Source organism: Dromaius novaehollandiae, chromosome 10, assembly GCF_036370855.1.
Source record: "Dromaius novaehollandiae isolate bDroNov1 chromosome 10, bDroNov1.hap1, whole genome shotgun sequence".
NCBI lineage: Eukaryota > Metazoa > Chordata > Aves > Casuariiformes > Dromaiidae > Dromaius > Dromaius novaehollandiae.
The window spans coordinates 12,632,987-12,654,853 of record NC_088107.1 but is presented as its reverse complement, the minus strand read 5'-3'; the positions used below and the strand labels follow the sequence as shown (position 1 = coordinate 12,654,853).

At 38.2% G+C, this 21,867-nt stretch overlaps 1 protein-coding gene across 2 annotated transcripts in view; it reads right to left on the bottom strand.

Moving 5' to 3' along the window:
- The window catches only part of SECISBP2L (SECIS binding protein 2 like), a 33,253-nt gene extending 11,478 nt beyond the window's left edge, over positions 1 to 21,775 (bottom strand). The window contains exons 1-11 of one of the 2 annotated variants that reach the window (XM_064517330.1): positions 21,540 to 21,774; positions 11,081 to 11,259; positions 9,321 to 9,645; positions 8,629 to 8,764; positions 7,918 to 8,147; positions 7,808 to 7,832; positions 6,944 to 7,059; positions 3,439 to 3,570; positions 2,734 to 2,817; positions 1,546 to 1,713; positions 1,259 to 1,400 (exon numbers count right to left, since the gene is read on the bottom strand). In XM_064517330.1, coding sequence (XP_064373400.1) covers positions 1,259 to 1,400; positions 1,546 to 1,713; positions 2,734 to 2,817; positions 3,439 to 3,570; positions 6,944 to 7,059; positions 7,808 to 7,832; positions 7,918 to 8,147; positions 8,629 to 8,764; positions 9,321 to 9,645; positions 11,081 to 11,259; positions 21,540 to 21,557 — 1,555 coding nt within the window. In that variant the 5' untranslated portion in view covers positions 21,558 to 21,774. Of the gene's footprint in view, positions 1 to 1,258; positions 1,401 to 1,545; positions 1,714 to 2,733; positions 2,818 to 3,438; positions 3,571 to 6,943; positions 7,060 to 7,807; positions 7,833 to 7,917; positions 8,148 to 8,628; positions 8,765 to 9,320; positions 9,646 to 11,080; positions 11,260 to 21,539 lie in introns of both variants that reach the window. The other variant, XM_064517331.1, reaches the window with a different exon arrangement.
- Between the last annotated feature and the right edge of the window lie 92 nt (positions 21,776 to 21,867).

Below are 21,867 nucleotides of genomic sequence, written 5' to 3'. Positions count from 1 at the left end.
TGTAAGAAACAGAATAAAACAAACAGTCTTCAAAGAAAGTGCCAACTGTTCTTTGCCAAGTTTTGTTTGATGTAATCTTGCCAACTTGAATTAGTATTTGAACACAGCTGAAACTCAGAGCAGGTAAATGAAGAAACACACACGAGGGAAAATGGTAACTATGTGCTTAATAACAAACTCCAGATTATGTGCTACTGTTCAAGAATAAAATCTGGCGGTTAAAATAGGTAACTATGAAAACATCAGTTCTGTATTCAGCAGCAAGCATTAAGAAAATCCAATTTAATATTAGGAGTTGGAAAAGAAATGGAGAAAAAAAATGCATTCAAGCCATTGCATAAATTCATAGTGGAACCATAACTTTATATTCTGTGCATATTTGATCTCCCACATCTCCAAAAAAATACAGTAGAACTACAAGAAGGTACAGAGAAGGTAATCAGGATGATCAGAAATATGGACTAACTTCCATATAAGGAATAACAGCTGAATAGACCAGGACTCTTCAGGCTGGAAAAGAGATGATAGATCTTTAAGAATTATACAGAAGGAGAGCAGGGAATGATTGCTCATTCTCTTCGTAATAAAAGGGCTATGAGGGCTAATGAAATTATGAGTGGGGCACAAAGAAAAAACAAAACAAAAACCCAAAAAACAAAAAACAAACCACACAGCGGAAGGAAGAGCTTTTCCACACAACGTGCAGTAACTCACTGACATAAGACCTTAAGGACAGTAAAAGCATGTGATGAAATAGTGATGGTTAATTTAATTAATAAATAAATTTGGATTGAGAAAACCTTGGGTCAGGAGGCCCTGAACTATGATTAGTAGAGGCTGGAAGAATATCCTGGAGAAGTATCCTTGTGCATCAGTCACACATACCCCCTCTATGCTGCTTCCAAAAGAGAATTCTGGAATAGATGTTCTGTTTGACCTAGTACGGTTCTTTTCAAATATTCACTTTAGCACTGAATTACTCTCAACAAGTGAGCACTATCTGAGTAGTAGGTGTTTTAACAGAAGTTTGTCTTCAATTCTGTAAGACTATTCACCATTGCATTCTGCAACTAAGAGGCAAGATAGTACAGATGAATTTTTCAAAAAAATAAATGCATTAAGAAATTCCTCACAAGTTTATGTTTATACCTCAAAATAAAACTTAACAGAATAAAGTATTGAAAGAGTTCAGAATGATCACATTTCACATTTATACTGTCATAAAATGCTTTTAGTGAGTCAAGCAGATTAGAAATACCTGTGTATGAAAGAGGCCTGGTGTTGGTGATCTGACGAGCTTTCATTGCTTGCTGCTGCTTTTCAAGAGCTGCTAGCATGTCCCCCAAATCCAACTGCACAGGGGTCTTGCTTTTCTTTCCAGCTGCTTTTGACAAAGCCTCCTGCAACATGAATATCACATGCTGATAGACACCAGCAAAACAGTCTTTCCAAAGATTCTTGCTATTACAGAGTAAAAAGGACTAACAGCTAATATATATTCCTTTTTACTACTGGCAGGGTGTGGGAGGAAGAGAAGCCACAGACCTGGAGTTTTTTCTGTTCCATGCTTATCTCTGAATATTCTTGAGCTGTTGCAAGTGCTGCTGCCAAGGCCTTCTTCTTCTGACTTTTTGCACGCTTCGGTACAGAGGTTGTAATGGGAATTGGTGTTTGGACTATATTGATTGGAGAATTCTCTGGTAAGTCATCCAACTAGGATTTTAAACAAAGTACATAAAATGCAATTAAAGGCCTCTCACAAAGAAATTCTTTTATTTCTCTTCCTCCCTCATAGGAAGAGTGTCACTCCATAAACCAAATGAACAATTGTTTTGGTCAGCAGTATGAAATTAGAATAATTAAGTACAGCTAGATAAGACAGTAAGGTGATAAAACTAGAAGTTATTTATGCATAATTTCATCTTTGTACAGAAAGACATTATTATATTTATCTCCAATTATTTCTTCAGAATGTTTTCCAGTTTAATTACTAAATTCAAGTGCCCCCTCCAAAGATTTCATGTAGGACTTGACTTTCTTGGAGAACAGTCACATAGATGAAATAATCTAGGTGATCTGTTTAAAGGCTTTGCTGTAGGATCATACAAGGACTAAAAGACCATCTTTGCAGCATCCATTTGTACAATCTTGAAATGATTCTCTTATTTTCCTTTCAGAACAAACTACATAATCAGCAGTTATTCTGAAAAACTAAAACTGTAGTTACATATTTGTAGATTTAACAATTTTAATAAAAGTCTGCACCAAAACAGCAGTCTGAATACAAGCCCTTTGAGTCAGAAAGAATAAAGTGCACCACAGGACGTAATTTAAGCATTAGCACAAAGAAAGTTAAATAAACAGTCCAAATCAATTTCAGTCTCAGAAATCATGTCATGTCTAATGTTCACTTAAAATTTATCATGAAATTTCAAAAAGCACAGAGTTTATGAACAACACACCATCAGTAAGATGGAGAAGTGTCCATCAAGTCCATCTTACAGTCTCAGTCATTACTGACAATCTCAAATCCAGCAGCCTACTTTAACATGGCTTCTCTACACCACTAGTTATTTCAATTAGCATTTCTTTAAAGTCTAGATTGGTATTGCAAATACCTTAAAAATACTGTAACAGAGTCATAAAAGAAGGATATTAACATCATAGCATTCTCAAAACAACTTCCCTCTATCTAAAAGCTAGTTTGCTTTGCAAAACAGAAGAATTACTTACTACTTTAGGTGTAATCTTCTGCTGGATGTTAGTACTTTTGCTGCTCCCATTGTCACTATTTAGCTCTGGAAACTCATCTTCATCCTAAACAATACACAAATTAAAAGTGACAAGTGTGGAACTGAAAGTCACATGAAAAGCATCAACTGAAATGGCTGAAACTAGAAGTGAGTGAATTGAATCCCTACCTAAAGTTCCAACTTAAGATGGAAAGGCTTAAAAGTGACACAAATAACCAAATTAACAACAGGAGATTTCTATATCTAAATGACCTTTTTTCAAAACAAAATTTTAAACTGGCATTGTACATTAGAGAAATTAACTACAATTAGATAAAAATCACTGAATACATTAATTTTTATTCTCAGGTAAATAAAAGTTTACTTGAAAGTTGTCTACTTAATTTGCTGACCACAAAAAAAACCCAACCAAACAAACAAAACCACAAACAACCACGGTTTTAAGTCCTCACACTTTCCACAACACCCCAGTACAAGTTTTGGCACAGAGACACACACACACACACACACACACACACACACACAGAAAGCACTGTATAAGTGAAACCAGTGCACTATGTGGCACACCTCAGAGCCAGATGCTTTGGAACTTCTCCCTGTTGAGACTATCATTTATCTATATGTTGAGACTATCAGTGTTAACTTATCTCACTATAACATGAAAGCATTTTTCATACAACACTACCTCAAAATACAAAGGTTCAGGACTCTGCTCTGTTCTACTTGACTGACTCATAGTTAGAGGTTTTTCATGTCGTTTCTGCACATTCTGCCTTCTTTCTGAAGACGTGCTGTGGCCTCTGCATCTGAAACCGGACTAAAAATAAGGGATGTGATCAATATTTTGCAATTTCAATTTTTCAAAATGTGCGTGTGGGTGCATGCATGCAAGACATTCACGTTCACTAATTAGCAACAAGAAAGGTACAGTTTTGTGAAGTTAGATTTAGTAAGCTATGTATTTTGGGGTTTTGCCTTAAAGGAGAGAGAAGGGGGGGGAAGAGAAAAAAAGGACTCTACAAATGCTATCAGATTTTTTTTTCCTTTCTTTGCTCTGAGAAGTTCTTCTAGTTAGTTTCAATACAGAACATTGCAGGACATCATATGAAATGTGAATTATCAAAGTAAAAATCCTTACTCTGCTGACTGAGTGTCTTTTCTGCAGAATTATTCTGCTTCGTATAAGTATGCATTTGCTCATTGTTTAAAAGAGAGAACAGGTGACTCTACGGCATGGTGATGTAGGTGCCCTAACAAACCTGTATCTCAAAGCAACCTAGCTGTGGCACAAATGGGAATTTATATTCACAAAGTGTTTCCATTCTATACTAATAAGAAACAAAAATGCCAAAGCAGATTTTGTATGCCTATAACGCACTTCTGTTTTTGCCAAGTCTTAATTTCTGTTTATCAGTTGTACAGCTGAAAGCTTCAATTATGTTCTTAATCCAGATTAAAAACATTACTCCACAACTTGTGTTTAAATAGATCCTTGAAAAAGCTCTGTCAATTGTACTGCTAACAAAACCAGGTCCATATTACTAGTGTTCTATCTCACATTATTTTGTCAATGTATAACTTAAACAGCTTTTTGTTCTTAAAAGCTTCAATGAATTTATAGTTGAGCAATTAAATCCAGCATTGCTGAACTGCTTTACTCCTACTCCTCTGCTATACTGGTCTTCTGCTGTACTTTTCAGTAGTATTTCAAAGTAGAAAAGAATACAGCAGCTTCCAGTACTACCCACTAAGTTTTTAAAATCCTCAGATTTGCCTAGGTTTGTCTTGACACTTAAAAGCCATCTACTTCTCTGCTCCCTTCTAGGTCCTACTAGGTAGAGGGATCCTTGAAGTTCTTGGGGTCAGGGCGAAAGGCATTTAAACGCTTCAGAAAGCCATGCAAAATACACACACACAGAACAGCTTTTCTAAGACTTGACAGTTACATTAATTATCCAAGGTTACAGAAGTACAGCTATCCTCAAACGTTTCACTTTCACCTCATTCAGACCACATATCGCAGAAGATTAAAACTACAACGTAATCTGACCCTTGCACCACATGGGTGCTACAGGGCAGAACTGTCACATCAGCAGGACCTTTAGGGAATCTCAGCTTTCTTTCACTGCAGAAAGGTTTTATACTTGTTAAGAGACTTGAAAGTCAGCTGCCAAAACCAGAAGATTCTTCTCGAGAGCGGTCTCAACAGCCATACTCAGCATGGGCATAGACACAAAGCAAGGCACAACAGCAACAGAAGAGGAAAATGTATTTTTGCAAGCTCTTTGTGAACACATAAGGCTGCCTCCACCACCAAAGTAGTAACTAAAAGACTAACACAGGATGGTCAGCTTATGGATTCAATTGATATAACCATAAAATTAAAGCAAAGCAGCAAGCGTGGCTCAATATCCAGATAGGCAGATCAAGTGCCTGTTGTATATTGCCATAGCCTCCATTAAAGATAATATTGTGACTACTCTGAGAATATTGCCACAAATTTGCTGCTTTAACCATTAGAAGATGTGAAATTCAAAAGCTTTTTCTTCTAGCAATCAAGTGTGATAGTGGCAAACTCTTTGCATACAGGATCTCCATTCACCTCTAAATTTCTAATTTAAGATCACAGCAGACATCTGAAAAGTACTCAAATAAGGTCCTTTTGAACAAACATGAAGGTAAGCACAGGAGTTCTTGATGACTCCACAGAACTGAGATGAGAATCCCGAGGAACTGTTTGTAACCAAAGGACTTTCTCCCACTACAGTTTTTTTCTATGTGCGATTATTGCCTTTTCAGCATGTGTTTTATAACAATACATTGGCACAGAGTTCTCTGGAGACCAGAGACCTCAGAATATACGGTATAAACACTCTTCTGTGTATGGAGTGGAGGGTTGGTGGAAAGCCAGACACAAGAGCCACTGGCCGAAAATGAAGCGTACCTTGAATGTGAAATTCTAGATCACTTGTATTGGTGTATTTCTCAAGAAAACTTGCTTTGGACTGGGTGCAAGTTTCATTTCAAAGGAAATGAGTCAGTTTCTAGAACAATTCTGCCTTGAGGTATAGTGAATTTGGCTAGTGAAACCTCATTTAAAACTTTGTGCCAGCTTTGTTTTTAAATATCTAAAATAACTGGCAGATTTAAAGTCTAGAGAGTCTACTAGATGAAAAGATAGTTCCTCTTACTCTCCCAGTGCCATAAACCGCAAAGAGTTGCTTTTATAAAAGCATTTGATTTGGCTACAGAATGTTAAAGAGACAACCTCCCCCCTCCAGCCAAATCCAGAACTGCTAGATTGCCAGATACAAGGGACAACAAGCTTCTTAATATAAGGACAGGAGACTACCAAAGGGGAATATTCAAGACAAATCAACAAATCCATCTAACGTAAACTGAACAAGTATCTCAATGCACGTACAGACATGCCTAGGATAAAAAATTCCCATTTCGAGCTCTACTGTTCATCTCTGCAGTAACTAAATATGGGCAAAAAGGGGGTCTTAGCAAACAGTCATTTTAACCTTCCCCTCCCTCCCAAATGAAATGATCAAAATCAGGAAGGCCAGCTTCTCCTCACACACTAGTTACAGAAATCCTGTCCCACATAAGATTTTATAAAAATATATTCTTCAAATTCTAGCACAAAACCATTGAAATGCATTTGTTAATAACGATGGTACAGTAATATAAAAACAAGATTTTCAAAGACAACAAAAGTGAGAACACAGGATTCTATTTCACCACTTTCATTAGAAAGTTCAAGATTTTTATCTATCTCAAAATGTGAAGAGATCAATAAACCTACCTACCTTTTCGTCCCCCACCCCCTACCCCATTACTGTATAGGAATAGCTTCACTGTTTTTTCTGTTCACCCACACTCTCTTCATTTCACAAGTTAGTTTATACACATAACTTACTTTCTAGGTAGATGCATGGAAAGAACATACTATAGGCAGAAAATTGCCAAGTATGTGAAATCAAAAATACATAGGGGTAGCACAAAAACACGTGTGATTTGGAGGTGTCAGTTCGGCTTGACTTCCAGCTTGAGTTTCTACACTTTTTATTCACTGTTCTCATTGATTATTCTCTGTATGTTAACTTTCTAATCCATTTTGAATTCGCTATTTTCATACAGTACAAAAAACAGAGTGCTTAAGTTTAGAGCCATTAATAACTTACTTGTGAACTACTTCTTTGCTCAGCTTGTCTTCCACCTCTAGAGAATGTCTGAGCTTTTTCTATCCAAGGTTTTTTTTGAGTAGCCTGGGAATTTACGTTAGTCCAACTCACACCAGCTGAAAGAGACAGAAGTGACATCTTTGAAAAATGAGTTAGCATGACAGAATGTATCATAATGAGCACACATGCCATGAAAGCCAGGAACATGCTTTTAAAACAGAAAATTCTCTCAGAAAGACTAAGTCTCCTCTGACAGTGTTTACTTCTGTAGCTATTCCTAGAAGTTAGCAGAATTGCCTTTATGGAAAGGGTGAGATTACAGACATACAAATTGCCCAAACTGATCATTAGTAAGCAATCAGATAAATGAAATCTCAGGTTCATATCCTCACCAATTTTCAGTCCAATCATAAATAACAGCCACTAGTATTTTCCACTATCACCAGACTAAGCAAAACCTCTAGAGAAGTATTCAATTGCTTCTTAAATAGAGAAATGAGAGCTCTGACTCAGACCTGTACAGAGGAGTGTAATTACTACTCAAATATGAACATAACTGCAGTCCAACAGGGTAAGGAAAGATATGATAAAAATACAACTACAGCAGAAACACAGCTTTGTCCGAATGCTTCCATTTGGAGTCTTCCACTTTTCTCCTTTAAAGGACGACAACTGTTAATAAATCACTAGTAGAAACTACTTATCCACCCATTCAGCAAGCAACTACAGGAAGGGGGTGAGGGGAGCAAAAAGCAGTAAAAGAGATCTTCTGAAGTATCTGATCGGTTTGAGTAGCATGCTTGAAGTAGACAGAGACTATTCCTAGCAAAATAACCCAGCAATATGATACAGCTTGCTGCTTACCTGTATTTATTGCTGGTTCTACAACCTGAAAAGGAAAAACAAATGTTTCAATAGTTTTATTATTGTGCAGGATACAAATATAGCAAAATTATTCACTTATGGCTACGCACATTCATTGCACAAGAGTCTGTATTTCTTGAAGTCATGGCTGCAGCCTGGTTATTGCCATGCTTTGGACTACAATAACCACTATCACTGTCTATGTCCGCTTCACTCGCGCCTTGTTCACTAGAGGACTCTGCAGCAGGGTGAGAAGCTCTTCTGCGCCTGCCTTTTGATTTCCAAAGCATTGTAGATGCACTCTCAGATAGTGACTTATTAGCTATATCTGAAGGAAAGTCTGCAAGACAGAATAAAAACACAATGACTTGTACAGGAATTATTAAAAAAACATGAAAAACCTACATATTAAAAAAACAAATGAGATGCAAATAAGCCAAAGTCTTTCCATATGACAGTAATTTCCCTTTAGTAAAATTAATTTTAATGATAGCACTAAACTGAAAAAGAAATAAGGTCTAGCTTTCCGACTATTACTAATAATTAACTCCAACAAGATAGCCACTGTCAGAAACAAACTCTAAGTCTTTAATACCTTAGAGTTTGTACCTCTGCAGGAGCACCACATCATTGCAAAATAATAATCTGACATATTAAATAGGTCTCTGCAGGCACCAGCACCTTTTCTTCATTACCTTTTGGTCAGCAGAGATCTACCTTAGCAGCTGTCTCTTAAACAAGTCCACCTTGTTGCAGGAAACACAGTGACAGAAATGTAGTTCTATACATTTAGTACACACAGAAAATATGAAAGAAATTACCTGTTTGCTGTGATGCATCAACCAACAAAACAATCTTTGATCTGTTCTCAGGACCTGATGAACTAGTCTCCTTTTGGGTTGCTACATTTTTCACTGGAGGCCGTTTATTTTTTATGTGCGTCTGTAACTGCTGTTGCTGTTTTAAAAGATTAGCCACATATAAACATAAGCCATACGATTTGGTTTCAGAGTTGTAATCAAACTAAACAGAATCATTAGAAGTTCTAACACTCTGTACAGAAGTGACGTATTTGAAGACAAGAGATTAATATGCAAATACTTTATGGCAATCCTGTATATTTATTAACCTTTCCCCCTTTTTCTGCATGAACTGTATTTATGCTTCTTCCACATCATAGCAAAAAGTAAACAAAGTATGAGTGTATTTTGTTCTTTAAGGAACTAATTCTAAACTCAAACCTAACTAGTGGAGAGGCACTGGAAGGGAGGAGAGTTTCCCTTATTGCACCAATAAGGTTTTATAAGCTCACTGAACATTTTCACAAAAAACAGAAGTACTGTGTCACCAAAGAGATATTACTCTGATTAACACATTTTCTGCCCACTTTTCCCCCCCATTGATACTACTGCCATACATATTCTTCCTCGAACGAGATACGTGCTCCCTGTGTGAAGGAATATTCTATATGGTTCCATTTATTCTATCAGCGGGTGGTCAGTAGCATGCTTACTTTTTGAACGACTGGTCCCCTGTTACCACTTCGGCTTCGCTGACTGGATAGTGGAAAGACCTGGCCTGGCGGGTTAGGACGCTCAGTGCATTCAGTAGTAACTGTATTTACAGCATTTGCTGTTTGAAAGGGTGCAGAATAGGGTGCAGGGAAAGGATGATAGAAACCCATGACCTGAGCACATGGTGCTGGCATCAGCTGGTAATACGTATATTCTGTAGAAACAGGTGGTTGTGCAGATATTATAGGATAAGCAAGGTATGGTCCTGCAGGATTTGGGTTGGGTTGCTGCCATCTGATGTCATTGTTATATAATGGAAACTGTCTGAAAAAGTCAAGAGGAAAAAAGGCTGCTGAGGAAGTTTCCCCTCTCAAAAAACTCAGACCACCACCACACCACACCCTACCCTCATTAAAATACTATACATATACATTTATATATACACATATATATTTCATAGACATAGCTTTTAATATAAAACCTTAAGTTGTTAAAACTTCTTAGAGATGACAATTAAATGACATTAACAAAATATATAAAAGCTCAAACTATGTTCAAGTGATAAAGAAAGAGTTTTGCTCATCTTGGCACCTGTGTAAGCTTATTATTTAAATTTCTAAAATTAAGTTTAAGATTTAAATGTAGCCACTTGCTTTGACAAGTATTTTGGGCCTGTCTGTTTCATTGCTTCAACAAGTCAGAGAGCATACATAGCCTAAGCAGGGACACAGGCTTACACAATGTAAGCTTATACACAGATGGAACGGTGACATTCATCAGCTTACTCAGAGCCAAACACTTGAGTAAATTAAGAGAGGAAGTCACCAGCTCACACTTTGCTCGAAACTCCTACAAAAATACAGCCCTTCAGAAGCACACAGAAAAACAGGTATCTACAAACTTACTACTGAAACCAAGTGTAGGGACTTCTTCCCATATTTTCATTTGCGATACAGCATACTACAAGAACACCGCCTTGAAAACTCTGAGCCCAATTCCCTTTCTTCAAACCCCAAGAGACCAGGAAACTCTCTACATAGAAAACGCTAAGGCCTAAATATTACAGAAAAGAAAAAGGAAAGATGCATGATAATTTTACAGATCTGCAGTATGCAGTTCCTAAAGAACTATTTTTCTTTTTACCTCTTCAGGTGCAGCAGCACTATGAAGTGTCATTCTATGAAAACATTACGTTTATCAATACCAACTAACAAATACAGGAGACAGATACAAGATGATCACCACCTAGGCTGTGCATTCAGAGAACAACAGATGTGGCCTAGAACAGAGTTTCTAAACTCAATGCATTATAACCAATAATGCAAAGAAAGCTGGTTAGACTTAGACTACCAGCTAGACTGACTACAACAGTGTCAGCCGCATACTGTTTCGCCATGGCAGGAGGAAAGTAGGACGCCTGGAGCCTTGTTTCAGGCTCAGAGATTCAGACACAGATCTCTTGACTGGCCTAGAAGGTACAAGAGCACAACATATGACTTTGTGAGGGATCTGCAGCAAAGGCAAGAAAAGGAACAAGGATTATGAATAGAGGAAAGTAAAGAAAAGGACATAACAGCAAGGGGACCAGGATGGGATGGGACACAAGCTTCACCCTCACCAGTGAAGGGTCAGAAGATTAAACACAGTAACCAAAATGAATATACAGCTGACTGCCACTTTTACTCCTCTCAAGTCTGACTAAAGTTCAAACCCACTTAAAAAGAATTTATCTGTGATAAAGACCAAAACCACGTATTACCGATTCGATTGGTTTTCCTGTACAAATGGATAGCAAGTGATCAGGTAACTGGGGATAGGAGTTGGTTCCACGCCATTAACTCCTCCACTGTCATTAGGAAGCGCCATAGGGATCATTAGTGTTTCTGGACCCTTCTTCTGAGGAATAAATGGTTCTACTTCAGCTGACAGCTTGACATTCTTAAGAAAGAGGGAAAAAAAAAGAGACAAGGTCTTCATTAAATACACAAAAGCATAAGTTGTTTTGTAAAACAAAGACTCATAAAGGTGTATGGAATTATCACAAATAGCAGGCAAAAGGAACAAGACTGCAGGATTTCTTCAGCAAACTGAAAGCAGTGGGAACAGTTGGCAAGTGCTTGCTCCATCCTTCCAGTCAGAGGCTGCAATACAGATGACCAACATTTAGCATTTGTATTACCCTTTACATTTGCAAAGTGCTATGCAAAAACCAATTAATTAAAAAGAGACTGAAGTTCAGATCTTGCAGAGCAGATACTAGTCTGAGCACAGAAAGCAATTGGATTAGCACTGTAGGTGGAGCACAGTTGTGTAGGCTTTTGTAACCGAAATCAACATATGGAAGATGTAGTAATGCCTGGTCTACACTACAAAATTGACCGTGTTCCTAGGCAATTATAAAAGATTTCAGCCACCATAGGTTTACTGCTAAAATAGATGGTGCATCACAGAAGAAAAACCCACACACACTCCATCTGCACATTTCTAACATTTTAAAGTGTTAAGATGATGATTAGATTTTGTCGTGAAGAAGGAATGAAAGACTACTTAGAAATAAGTTTTAAACTGTGCTTTCAAAGAAAAAGATTCCCCTCCTCACAGAGTGTCATTTAAAAAAGGTATCAACAGCTTAAAGCCTTTTTACCCACATTTCTAGTCTTGCATAGGCTAGATGGATCTTACATTTAAACAATTAAAAAACTGCTCTATTCAGCTCACCAAAGGAGCCTTAGTTGCAGAGACAACTGCAGATCCAAAGTACCCTTACATTTTATATTACCTTTTAAGTTGCATTTAGCTGTAAAGCATCTTTTTTGTACAAAGATTACAACTTCATTATACTTGTCTCGCATTTAGTTCCTCATAGAGGATGAGTTTCTAGATAGGCTCTCTCTAAAGCAGGCAAGAGCTCCAGAAGCTTTTCTTTCCATCTGTTCAAGAAACAATTCCAAAAGACAACACCCAGTCTGGACAAGGACATGCTCTATTTTACAGATGGAAAAACATAAAGGTTTCACATGAGGACAACATTATATGCTGCTACCTGGAGGACATCCACGTGAGCAGAATCAGTTAAACGAGCAGAGCTCAGGAAGGTGGTGACAGGCAGTCACGTCCACCACGTGGTGGTCAGCCTGCGTCCTTGCTCTGTGTCAAGCCCGCAATCTACCCCGAGACATTTCGGCTTTACTGCCAATACCTGAATCTACAGGCTTATTCCAAAAAAGTATATTTTTGAAAAACAACATGGTGTCAGATCCTGTATTAATTTGGCAGCACAGAGGAGAAAGAGTGAGATGGGGAAGTCCAACAATATTTTGAAACTACAGTTGTCTCAGACAGTGGAAAAAAAGGCTTCTTTTACTGAATGAATAGGATACTTTAAGGTAGCAGATTGAACTAAATAAATTCCTAGCTTAAGCATTTTTTTTGACCAGCAGTAAGGTCAAGACCCGCTTAAACAAAAGACTGACTCTTCATTTAGTTAATCTGATACACTTAAGAAAATTATTTAGTGAGCAAAAGGTAAAAATCAAACAAATTACTAAAACTATAAGTTACACTATAATTCAATAACAAATGAGGAGAAAACAAACTGGTAGTTAAGTATCTTGCTATCATACAGCATTTTAGAAAGAAGAGAGAAAAGATATAGTTGAGACTGTAAACGCTCCCTAAATTTCACAGAAAGCTTGCATTTAGTATTAAATTATCATAACTACCAGTAAAGGATGCAATGTACTTTTATAATAGAGAAATGTAATTCAACATACAGAATATGCTACTGTAACATTAAGCTTTCTCCGACAGTTTCAAAGATAAAGACAAAAATTTTAGGTGGTAAATCCCTTAAACTCTATACATGCCACATATAATATCCAAAACTATGCAATTACAAAGACAGTCATTCTGTAAGAGCTGTTCTGTTGACTTACAGAACTGGAACCAAACTTTTCCTACAAAAAGGGTTAAGTGTCTATCTCTGGTTTACAATTTTATCCTTCCATAGTCAAATTTGCTAATTTATAACTCCCTCATGAGATTAAGTGCAGTATTAGCTCAAATTTCACCATTAGTTATTTCCTGTAAACATCAATTCACTTCTCTGTTTGAAATGCTACCAGATAATTTTCTATTTAAGTATTATTCAAATACTGCCCACCTTGCTCAAAATGAACTTTATAAACACAGGAGGAAGCTTACCAGGCGAAACTTTCATTGGGCTAACGGACCACTGCCTGCAGCATGTCTGCAAGTATTAACCTGAGATCAAGGGTTATATCCCTAACAACTCTGATGACAGGACATTCTGCAAACCACAGTTACCAAGCCCAAAGCTTGTTTATAGTTGAATTATTTAAGAATTCCCCAAAAGGACAGATCCCCCAAGAAGAATGGGGGAGAAAAGTGGGAAAACATATTTCCTGAGAAGCTGCTCTGCCTTCAGACTTGAAGTGTGAAAGGAAAGCAGAAATGTCCCTTCCACCAAAACGTCTCTGTGCTTTGATAAACTTAATTAACAAGAGCAATCACAGATAAAATTGTAGCATAAGAGACATGAATTTTATTAGCAAGCAAAAGAGGAAAATAAATCATCTGTAAAAAGAGGCTTAAAGCGGAACTGGAGTAACAGGAACACCACCATAAAGTACGTTTCAGCTAGCGACAGGATAGGCTATCTCTGTCAAAAAAGTGGTTAGCAATGACTGGTCTAAAAAAAAGCATATGGCATGAACTTTACCCAGCTATAAGAACTGATACAGAGATATCACTACATGCTGCTCAACAAGGTCTGCATTACAGTAAAGCAATCACCTCAGTATCAATTAAACGCATTTCTTCATCATTACATACTAGGCAAAGTTTCCTTTTACGTTAACTCTTTCTCCAGTTCCTGAAGCTATACGCAGAAGAAAAGCTGTGGTGCAGTTGCAGTGGTAGCACAGAACTTGGGCAACACAAACCAAGCTCCTGACTCTACCCAGTTCTTCCACCTCAAGCATATCATTTAGCTACCTGACGACTCGTTTATCCATTTGCAAAATTTCAGGGCATTCTCTTCAACATGCACCACCACAGGGATAAAAACTTAAAAGCAAATAAACCAAATCATCAAGTGTTTAAGTACAATGATCATGTAATAAGTGACAGAGATGGTGACATTCAGATCCTTCTCTGAAAGACTTTTTTTCCCCATAATATTTCAAGATGGTCAGTCAAAAATATTTGCGCCAGCATAGATCCAGTTGTGGGCTGGCCTACAAAGCTGTATAGCACAAACATTGTGGGAACACAGTAGAGCTGTCTCATCCACATAAAATTCAACTACAGAACTAAGACGAAGTCTTTACAAATACGGTATTCTTACGAAATGCTGAAAACTTCCAAACAATTATTCCTAATTTGTAGGTCAGTATTTCCCAGCAACACATAACTGAATTTTAGCCAAAGTATTAATTACAAACTATTCAGGTGCCGGCTAAGAAAACTGACAAAACGTTTTATTTGCCATTCATGTTGGAAGAGATTTCCTGTTTTAAAGCACTTCCCAGTCTTGCTGCCAGTTCTTTCCCTATATTATTCTTGGAGATTGATGAGACGATATGAAAATCATTCCTCAAGAGCAAGTCACTTTGAGAATTCTCATTACAATGAGTTTTTGTCATTTTCTATTGCATGCATCACCATTCATTATTACTCTTATGAGGGCAGAGTCTTTCACACAGAGTATTTTAAAAAGTAAGAGACATAACTGATCAAATCAGGAGCTGTATGACTTCCATCAGCAAGGCTGCAATAAGTTCTTTGCCATCTCTTCAATTTGTGAAGATAACCTCTACCTGTTAAGGTATCAGTAATATTGCTTACAGATTTTGTCTGTGTTAAGATTGCAGAACATTTGATGATTCTAGTAGGAACATTTTCAAGACCATGTTTTACCCAATCTGCTTTTACAAAGTTAAAAATGGCAATTTATACAAAGTACTTGGAGAGAAAAGCATCCAATTTATTTAAATCTTTCCAGTGTATATAGGACTAAACTTTTTTCATCTTTTTTTTTTTTTTTTTTTTTTTTTTTTTTTTTTTAAGTATTATACAAGTTGACAAGTTTAGCAAAATAACATTTGAATAGTCTGTTTAAGGACAGCTTTAATGATTTCTTTCCTGTTGGCATGTCTCTTATACAGGTAATGATTAACTATGCCTATGACAGAGCAATTGGCTAATATATTATGGGCTGCGCAGAACATGGTGATTAAATATTTAGGTTAGCTAGAGTGGTAAGATAAAAATACAGCATATCCTACAGTCATGAACACACAGAGTTGTACTGAGTAGTAATTTTTTTTTTGGCCTAGTAAATTTTGCAAGTGTCTAATATTTATTTAAAGGAACAGAAGTCTTTTTTATCCGCCACACCATAAACATTGTTTCCTTGTATAATTTTATCTGTACCTATATAATAGTTGGTTTTTTTAAAAATGCATCCAAGCTACTTGCTTTGGTATAAAGAATTCAGGCAAAATACTTCTGTTTAAATTTAGTATTTTATTTCTGTGGGCACTATGTATATGCTAACTCACCAGAAAAATAAATGAAAATTTGGGGGGGGGGGGGGCGGGCAGGCAGGCAAACCCTTAAAAAATGTTTCAAAGTCATTCAGCAAGTATAACAAAAGCAATTCTCAACGTGACTGATCTATCCCATTTTTGCTTTCAGGTAGAAAGCAGGAAGACAGCTTAAATGTATTCCTCATCAAAAAAAGTTAACTTCAAAAAACTATTTCAGGTTTTCAAAGGCACTGCTAAAACACTACCAAACTTCCTCTTAATACGGACTCTGTTTTCAGAAGAAGAGACTACGGTTTATTAAACCCAAAGAAAAAAAAGGGAACAAATTTATTTAGTCAGGTCAGACTGCTGAACAACGCAAAATATAAACAGAATTAACTCTCCAAAATGATTATCCAGACATTTCAATGCATTTCACAGATGGGTAGTGGTTTCATTTGATAGACGAAGGAAACAAAAGCAGAGCTAAGTAATCTGCCCAAAGTTCTCAGCAGAATTTTTCAGGTTCTGTTTTTTTTTTCCTGTTTATCTTCACCAACCCTTTCTCTTAGCAAAAAGAAATTAATATCAGGGCATTTTAGGTTTCCTGGCTCCTAATATGCTGTCAGAACAATAGAAATTATATTCCCTTTTATAGTGTGAGATGAGAAAGTGAAACAAAAAGAGGAAAAAAAGCACATCAGTTAAGCAGTAAGTAAAGGTGGTGCTAATTTCTCATAGCATTGGAGAAGCAAAGAAGTCCTCAGCTGAGATTCTACTGAGCCTTCCGATTTAAGGAGTTGATGCCTAAGCTTCTGTGGCTAGTCACAAAAACAATTATGCCCCCAAAAGTTTGGGTTTTTTAATACCATATTGGCATACTTTAGACTCAGGGGAAACACAATCAATGCAGATGAAGTAAATAAGAGATTGGATCCCATTTTTAAAAGGCCTTTTTTTAGTTTCAGAAGCAAGTGATTAATGCATAAATCAAAGTGATAAATGCAAATATGTACTAAAGCAATTCCTCAAAGATTTCATCCATGCAATGAAAATGGAGTGACAAATGCTGATGAACAGAACATGACAGGACTGATCATGCCACTGGTTCACAATTGCATGCAAAGAAGGAATTAGAGAAGAAATATGTATGCCAAAATGCTAAAGAATTTTGGAGAAAAGCCTCCTACACTTACTTCTCTACAACAGAGCAGTTGTGATACTAATCTGTTCTCTCATTGCTCTCACAGTACTGTCATTTATTCCATGCTGCATCCACTAAAAAGTGTTTTGCCACTGACACTAATACGTGCAGGGTCAGACCCTAAACAATTAACAAAACTTTGATGTATTTGATCAGACAATGTAAGGCAAACTTGCAACTATCATAAGACCAAACCTAATTTTATTTTGGAGTTTAACTTTTTCATGTTTATTCAACCTTTCACATCACAAAGCTAAGCAAAGTTTTATTAAAATTGGCCCTTGATAACCAAACTTAATTATGAATATAGATTTCTCAAGTATAAATTTAAGAGATGCCGAAGCATCCAGTTTTCAACCAGTTGCTTATTAATGGAAGAATAGTCCTTCAAAAGAAACCAAGATGTACACATAAGTCTCTTTTGTCGACATCCCTAGTTTTAACTTGCAAAATGTTCTGCAGTAGCTCATTACATATTTCAGTCCAACAATCGCAACTCTTTCAAGACAGCATATATACTGAAGGGATCCTTTGTTTTCTGTATAAAAGCTACTGTAGTCATCAACAGCTGCAAAGACAGAAGATGACACAAGCAGGAACAGACTGGTAAACTTTGTCCTATAGCTATAGTATTGTATGTTTAATCTTAGAAAACTTTTTGTTCATTGTAGCTTAATGTCATTCAGCATTTTTCATTAAATAGGATCCTTGGCAGCTTTGCTCTCTTAGGAGAGAGCACTTGGATATCTGTATTACCATTTACAGGGTGAGAAAATAGACACAGATGCCACATTTCAGAGGGCTATAATAAAATCAGCTGCTTTACTGTCTTCAAGTCTGGAAACAAGAAGTCTCATCACAAATGTAAGATAAAAACATAACTCCTATAGATATAGATGTATGTTTTTAAGAAAAACAATCCTGCTGATTTTTGAGTTTCAAAAATAAATAGCCATTTTAGTAGTAAGATGGGTCACATTTCATCTATTTTAAGACAAACTTTGCAAATATGGAAATCATTGTTACTATAATTAGTCACTTCTAAGTGGCAGATACTTCAGGAATGGTAAATATGCAGTCCAACTGGAAACACCAGCAGCAGGCCATTTAATGCAGCGAACAATATAATCCTACTCTATTTAGGTTATACATAGTAATTTCAATGTAACCCTTAAAACAAATACCCTATGAAGTTAGTCCCTGCCTCTTCCCTAAACTCCCATACATAAATCTTTCCTTTCATAGAAGTACTGTGCTCTGAATATAACAAAGCTAAGTATAAGTTTTAAGTAAAGATTAAAATTTTTCTATGTACACAGAAAATAAGCAAGCAGCACAAACCTGACCCAAATTGTTTCTTTTGAAACTCAAAACTAGAATATTATAGGAAAATGGTGAAAAATAAAGGTTAACAGTTACAAAACTTAACTGAAAGACTACAAGCTACCGACATGATCCTTCTCTTCACCTTATCAGTTTACGGCACATACCAGTACATACGTAAACTTCAAAACTCACACTAGTAATATTTATACCAGTGCTTTGAAATCTATGTACTAAAGGTATCGACACAAGCCATTCACATTAGAGGGCTTCCTCATCTCCATAAGCCAGCTAGTGATAAATAAACTTAGGATCAGAAAACTTAAAGACACTCATATGTCATATCAATGATATTTAAATGCAGTAGAGAATACCTTCTGTAATAAGATAATACAAGCCCCTCACAAAACTCAAGTTATTCTGTATTTTCAAGATTCAAGAAAAAGTAATGTGCAAAAGAGAGCTGAGGAGTTAACTGACCTTTTTAGTCTCTTTCACAGTTGAAGATTTTGCCTCGAGTAAGAAACACTGAAGAAAATCGTATAGGATAAAGCGTATAAGACACTGCCATCAAGGTCTACCTAGATAGCAAGCATCTTATGTTTACTGTTAAACAGTCAAAAATGGCAAGGGCAAGCAGAACAAACAGTACTAATATTCCTATCGTTAAGCAATACTAATACCAAATATAGGTCATTGATTGGACTACTGATTTCGCAGCTTCAACTGATTTCCCAACTGCACTAATGGAACCAGATGTCTCAATCAAAGGGCTAAACAAGCATACAATACTTAGAGAATCAAGATGCAGCAGCGTGCCTTCAAGAAGGGAAGTTGTTTCTCTTTAGTTTTCTACCATGACTAGCTTCAGTAGAAAAAAAAATGACGAAGGTCATATGATAAGTTTTATCTTTTGCAGAAAAATAACTAACAGTTAACTACCACTGACACCCAAATACTTGTTAACATGAATAGTTTCAGTTCTGACATACAGAAGTAAACTTCTGTGCCCATTACAGAAATCACAATAGATCCTATCATACAGTAATAACTTCAGAACAACTGTAACCTGTTTTCCTTTATATTGGCTGCCAGAAGGTCACTAAGCATATCATAACAAGGAAAGTCATACTAGAAATTAGTTAACATAAACCTGAAGGACAACCTACAAGTGACACCCTTTTGTCATGTAGGTGTCCAAGGGAGTTCTTGTCTCAGTAAATCAGTATGAGACGTTGCGCACCAAAAGAAAATTCTGTTCGAATACATACCTATTAAAAGCACTCATAGTCCCCTTCTACTCTTGAAATGCTATACTTTAACATAGCACAATATTCCTACTCATTCATATTCTAATTTCACAGTAATTATTCCTATCAATGGGGACAGTTACCATACTGTGTGGCTAAGTGAGTAATCTGGGGAAAAGGGGAGAGTGTTCTCACATGTCTGCATGCTTTAATATTCATTTATCAGATGACATGCAATACATATGCAGAAAGGAGCCTGGATTAAAAAAAAAAAAAAAAAAAGGAACAGCAGCTAAAATTGATGCAATCGTACCAAACATTTACACTGATAAAGGAGACTGCAATCCTAATTGCACAAAAAGTTCAAACCCAATACATTTGGGATTCATCTAATCGAGATACCACCGTATAATGAGAAGACAAAAGCAACGAGAGGTGAATCACTTTAGAAACTTATCAGCTATTATTTATTTGTCTGTCTAGAAGCCTTGCTAGTATACCAGGAACCAACAGGACTAGATATGCTGCAAACAGAACAAACAAGAAGATGGTTCCTGCTTCAAAGAGCTTAACTGCACCCTGAGTTGAAATATTAAAATTACTTAAGACAATCATACTAACAGCTTCAACACTTTACACTGTGAATAATAAAATGATTCTTGGCTCTTTCACGAGCTATTTCCAACAAGTAAAAAAGAGAATGCTTTGACAGTGGCATGTGTGTAACCTCTGGTAATGAAGAGCTCAAGCACAAGGAATAAATATTTCACAGGTGTACCACAGTACTAGTTACAGTTCAATCAAAGGAAAACAAGATATTGAAACGAAAAGTACAGACTAATTAGCTAGAGTAGACTAACGTAAATTTTACAGTATAAGATCAGTTTCTCCAAACGAACACATATAAGAAGTCAGGCATAAGAAGAAACAAGGAGGAGGAAATAAGAAGCAAGCATGGAAAAATGTATTTAAAATTCTTACTCATCATACTAGAATACCTAGTAAGAAAGATATATTAGGAAGTATATTGTAATACAATACACTGTTTACTAACATATGTACAAAATGAAAAGCAAGGTATTCATAGAGAACACTTTATTACTTGGTGTGTATTTTGCTACAGGAGCCCGTGTCATTTTATCGGCTGACCCTGCTCCTAGAACTGCTGGAGATGCCGAAGGGAATCACAGAGAAGCAGCATTTGAATCCAGTATGTGAATTTTCAACACACATTGCTCTGAACTGGGAACTTACAAATAGCAGACAGGTTATTATGGAGGGAAATATTAGTTTGAGATCTCTCTTTTAGAATTAACTCCCGATGGGGAAGGATTGTATTGCGCACATATAACACAACCCTAAGAACTCTTTAAGCCTCAGCTTAAGCTTCTTATAATTTGAAGGGTCTTGACAACAACTCCAGCTGACCGCCTCGCCAACGCCAAGTTAAATATCACCGCAAACAGCGACCTGTGGAACCAGCGAGCTGCGCCCAGCCGCGCCACCCGCTCACACCCGCGGCCCCAGGTGCGCGCAGCGCCGGGAGAGGCCGCGGCCCGGGGCGCAGCCCCTCTCCGCGCGCCGCAGCCGGCCCCGCCGAGCGCCGCCGCTCCCCCGCGCGGAACAAAGCCGCCGAGCGCCGCCGCGCAGCCCCCAACGCCAGCCAGGCCGAGACGGCGCCCCGGGCCCGGCGCGGCCTCCCGCGGGGCCTCCGCGCCGCGACAGCGCCCGCCCGCCGCCGCCTCGGGCCGCCCCGCGGGGCTCGGCAGGCCCCGCCGCGGGCCGCGCCCTGCCCCCCCACCCCCCGCCGCCTCACAGCGCGGCGCGGCCTGACAGACCGCGGCCCCCCCGCCGGTGTTTACGGCTCGGCGCGGCGCCCGCCCCCCGCACCTTGTCGGCTTTGTCCATGGCTCCGGCGGCGCTGGGCGGCGGCTCTAATAAGGGCGGCGGAGGCTCCGAGCCGCCGCCTCCTCCATGGCGCTGGCGCTCCCGCACACGCCCAGCGCCGCGCTGGCCCCGCGCGCAGCTCTCACGGAAACCGAGCGCGGCTACGCCACGGCGGGGGCGGGCAGCCGAGGGGCGGCGGCGGCGGCGGGGCGCGGGCGGCGGGGAGGGATCATCTGGGACGGAGGCCGGGCGGGCCCAAGCCGCGCGGAACGCCTTCGCCGGGGCGGCGGGGAGCCGCTGCGTGCGCGGGGCTGAGGGCGAGGCGCGGCCT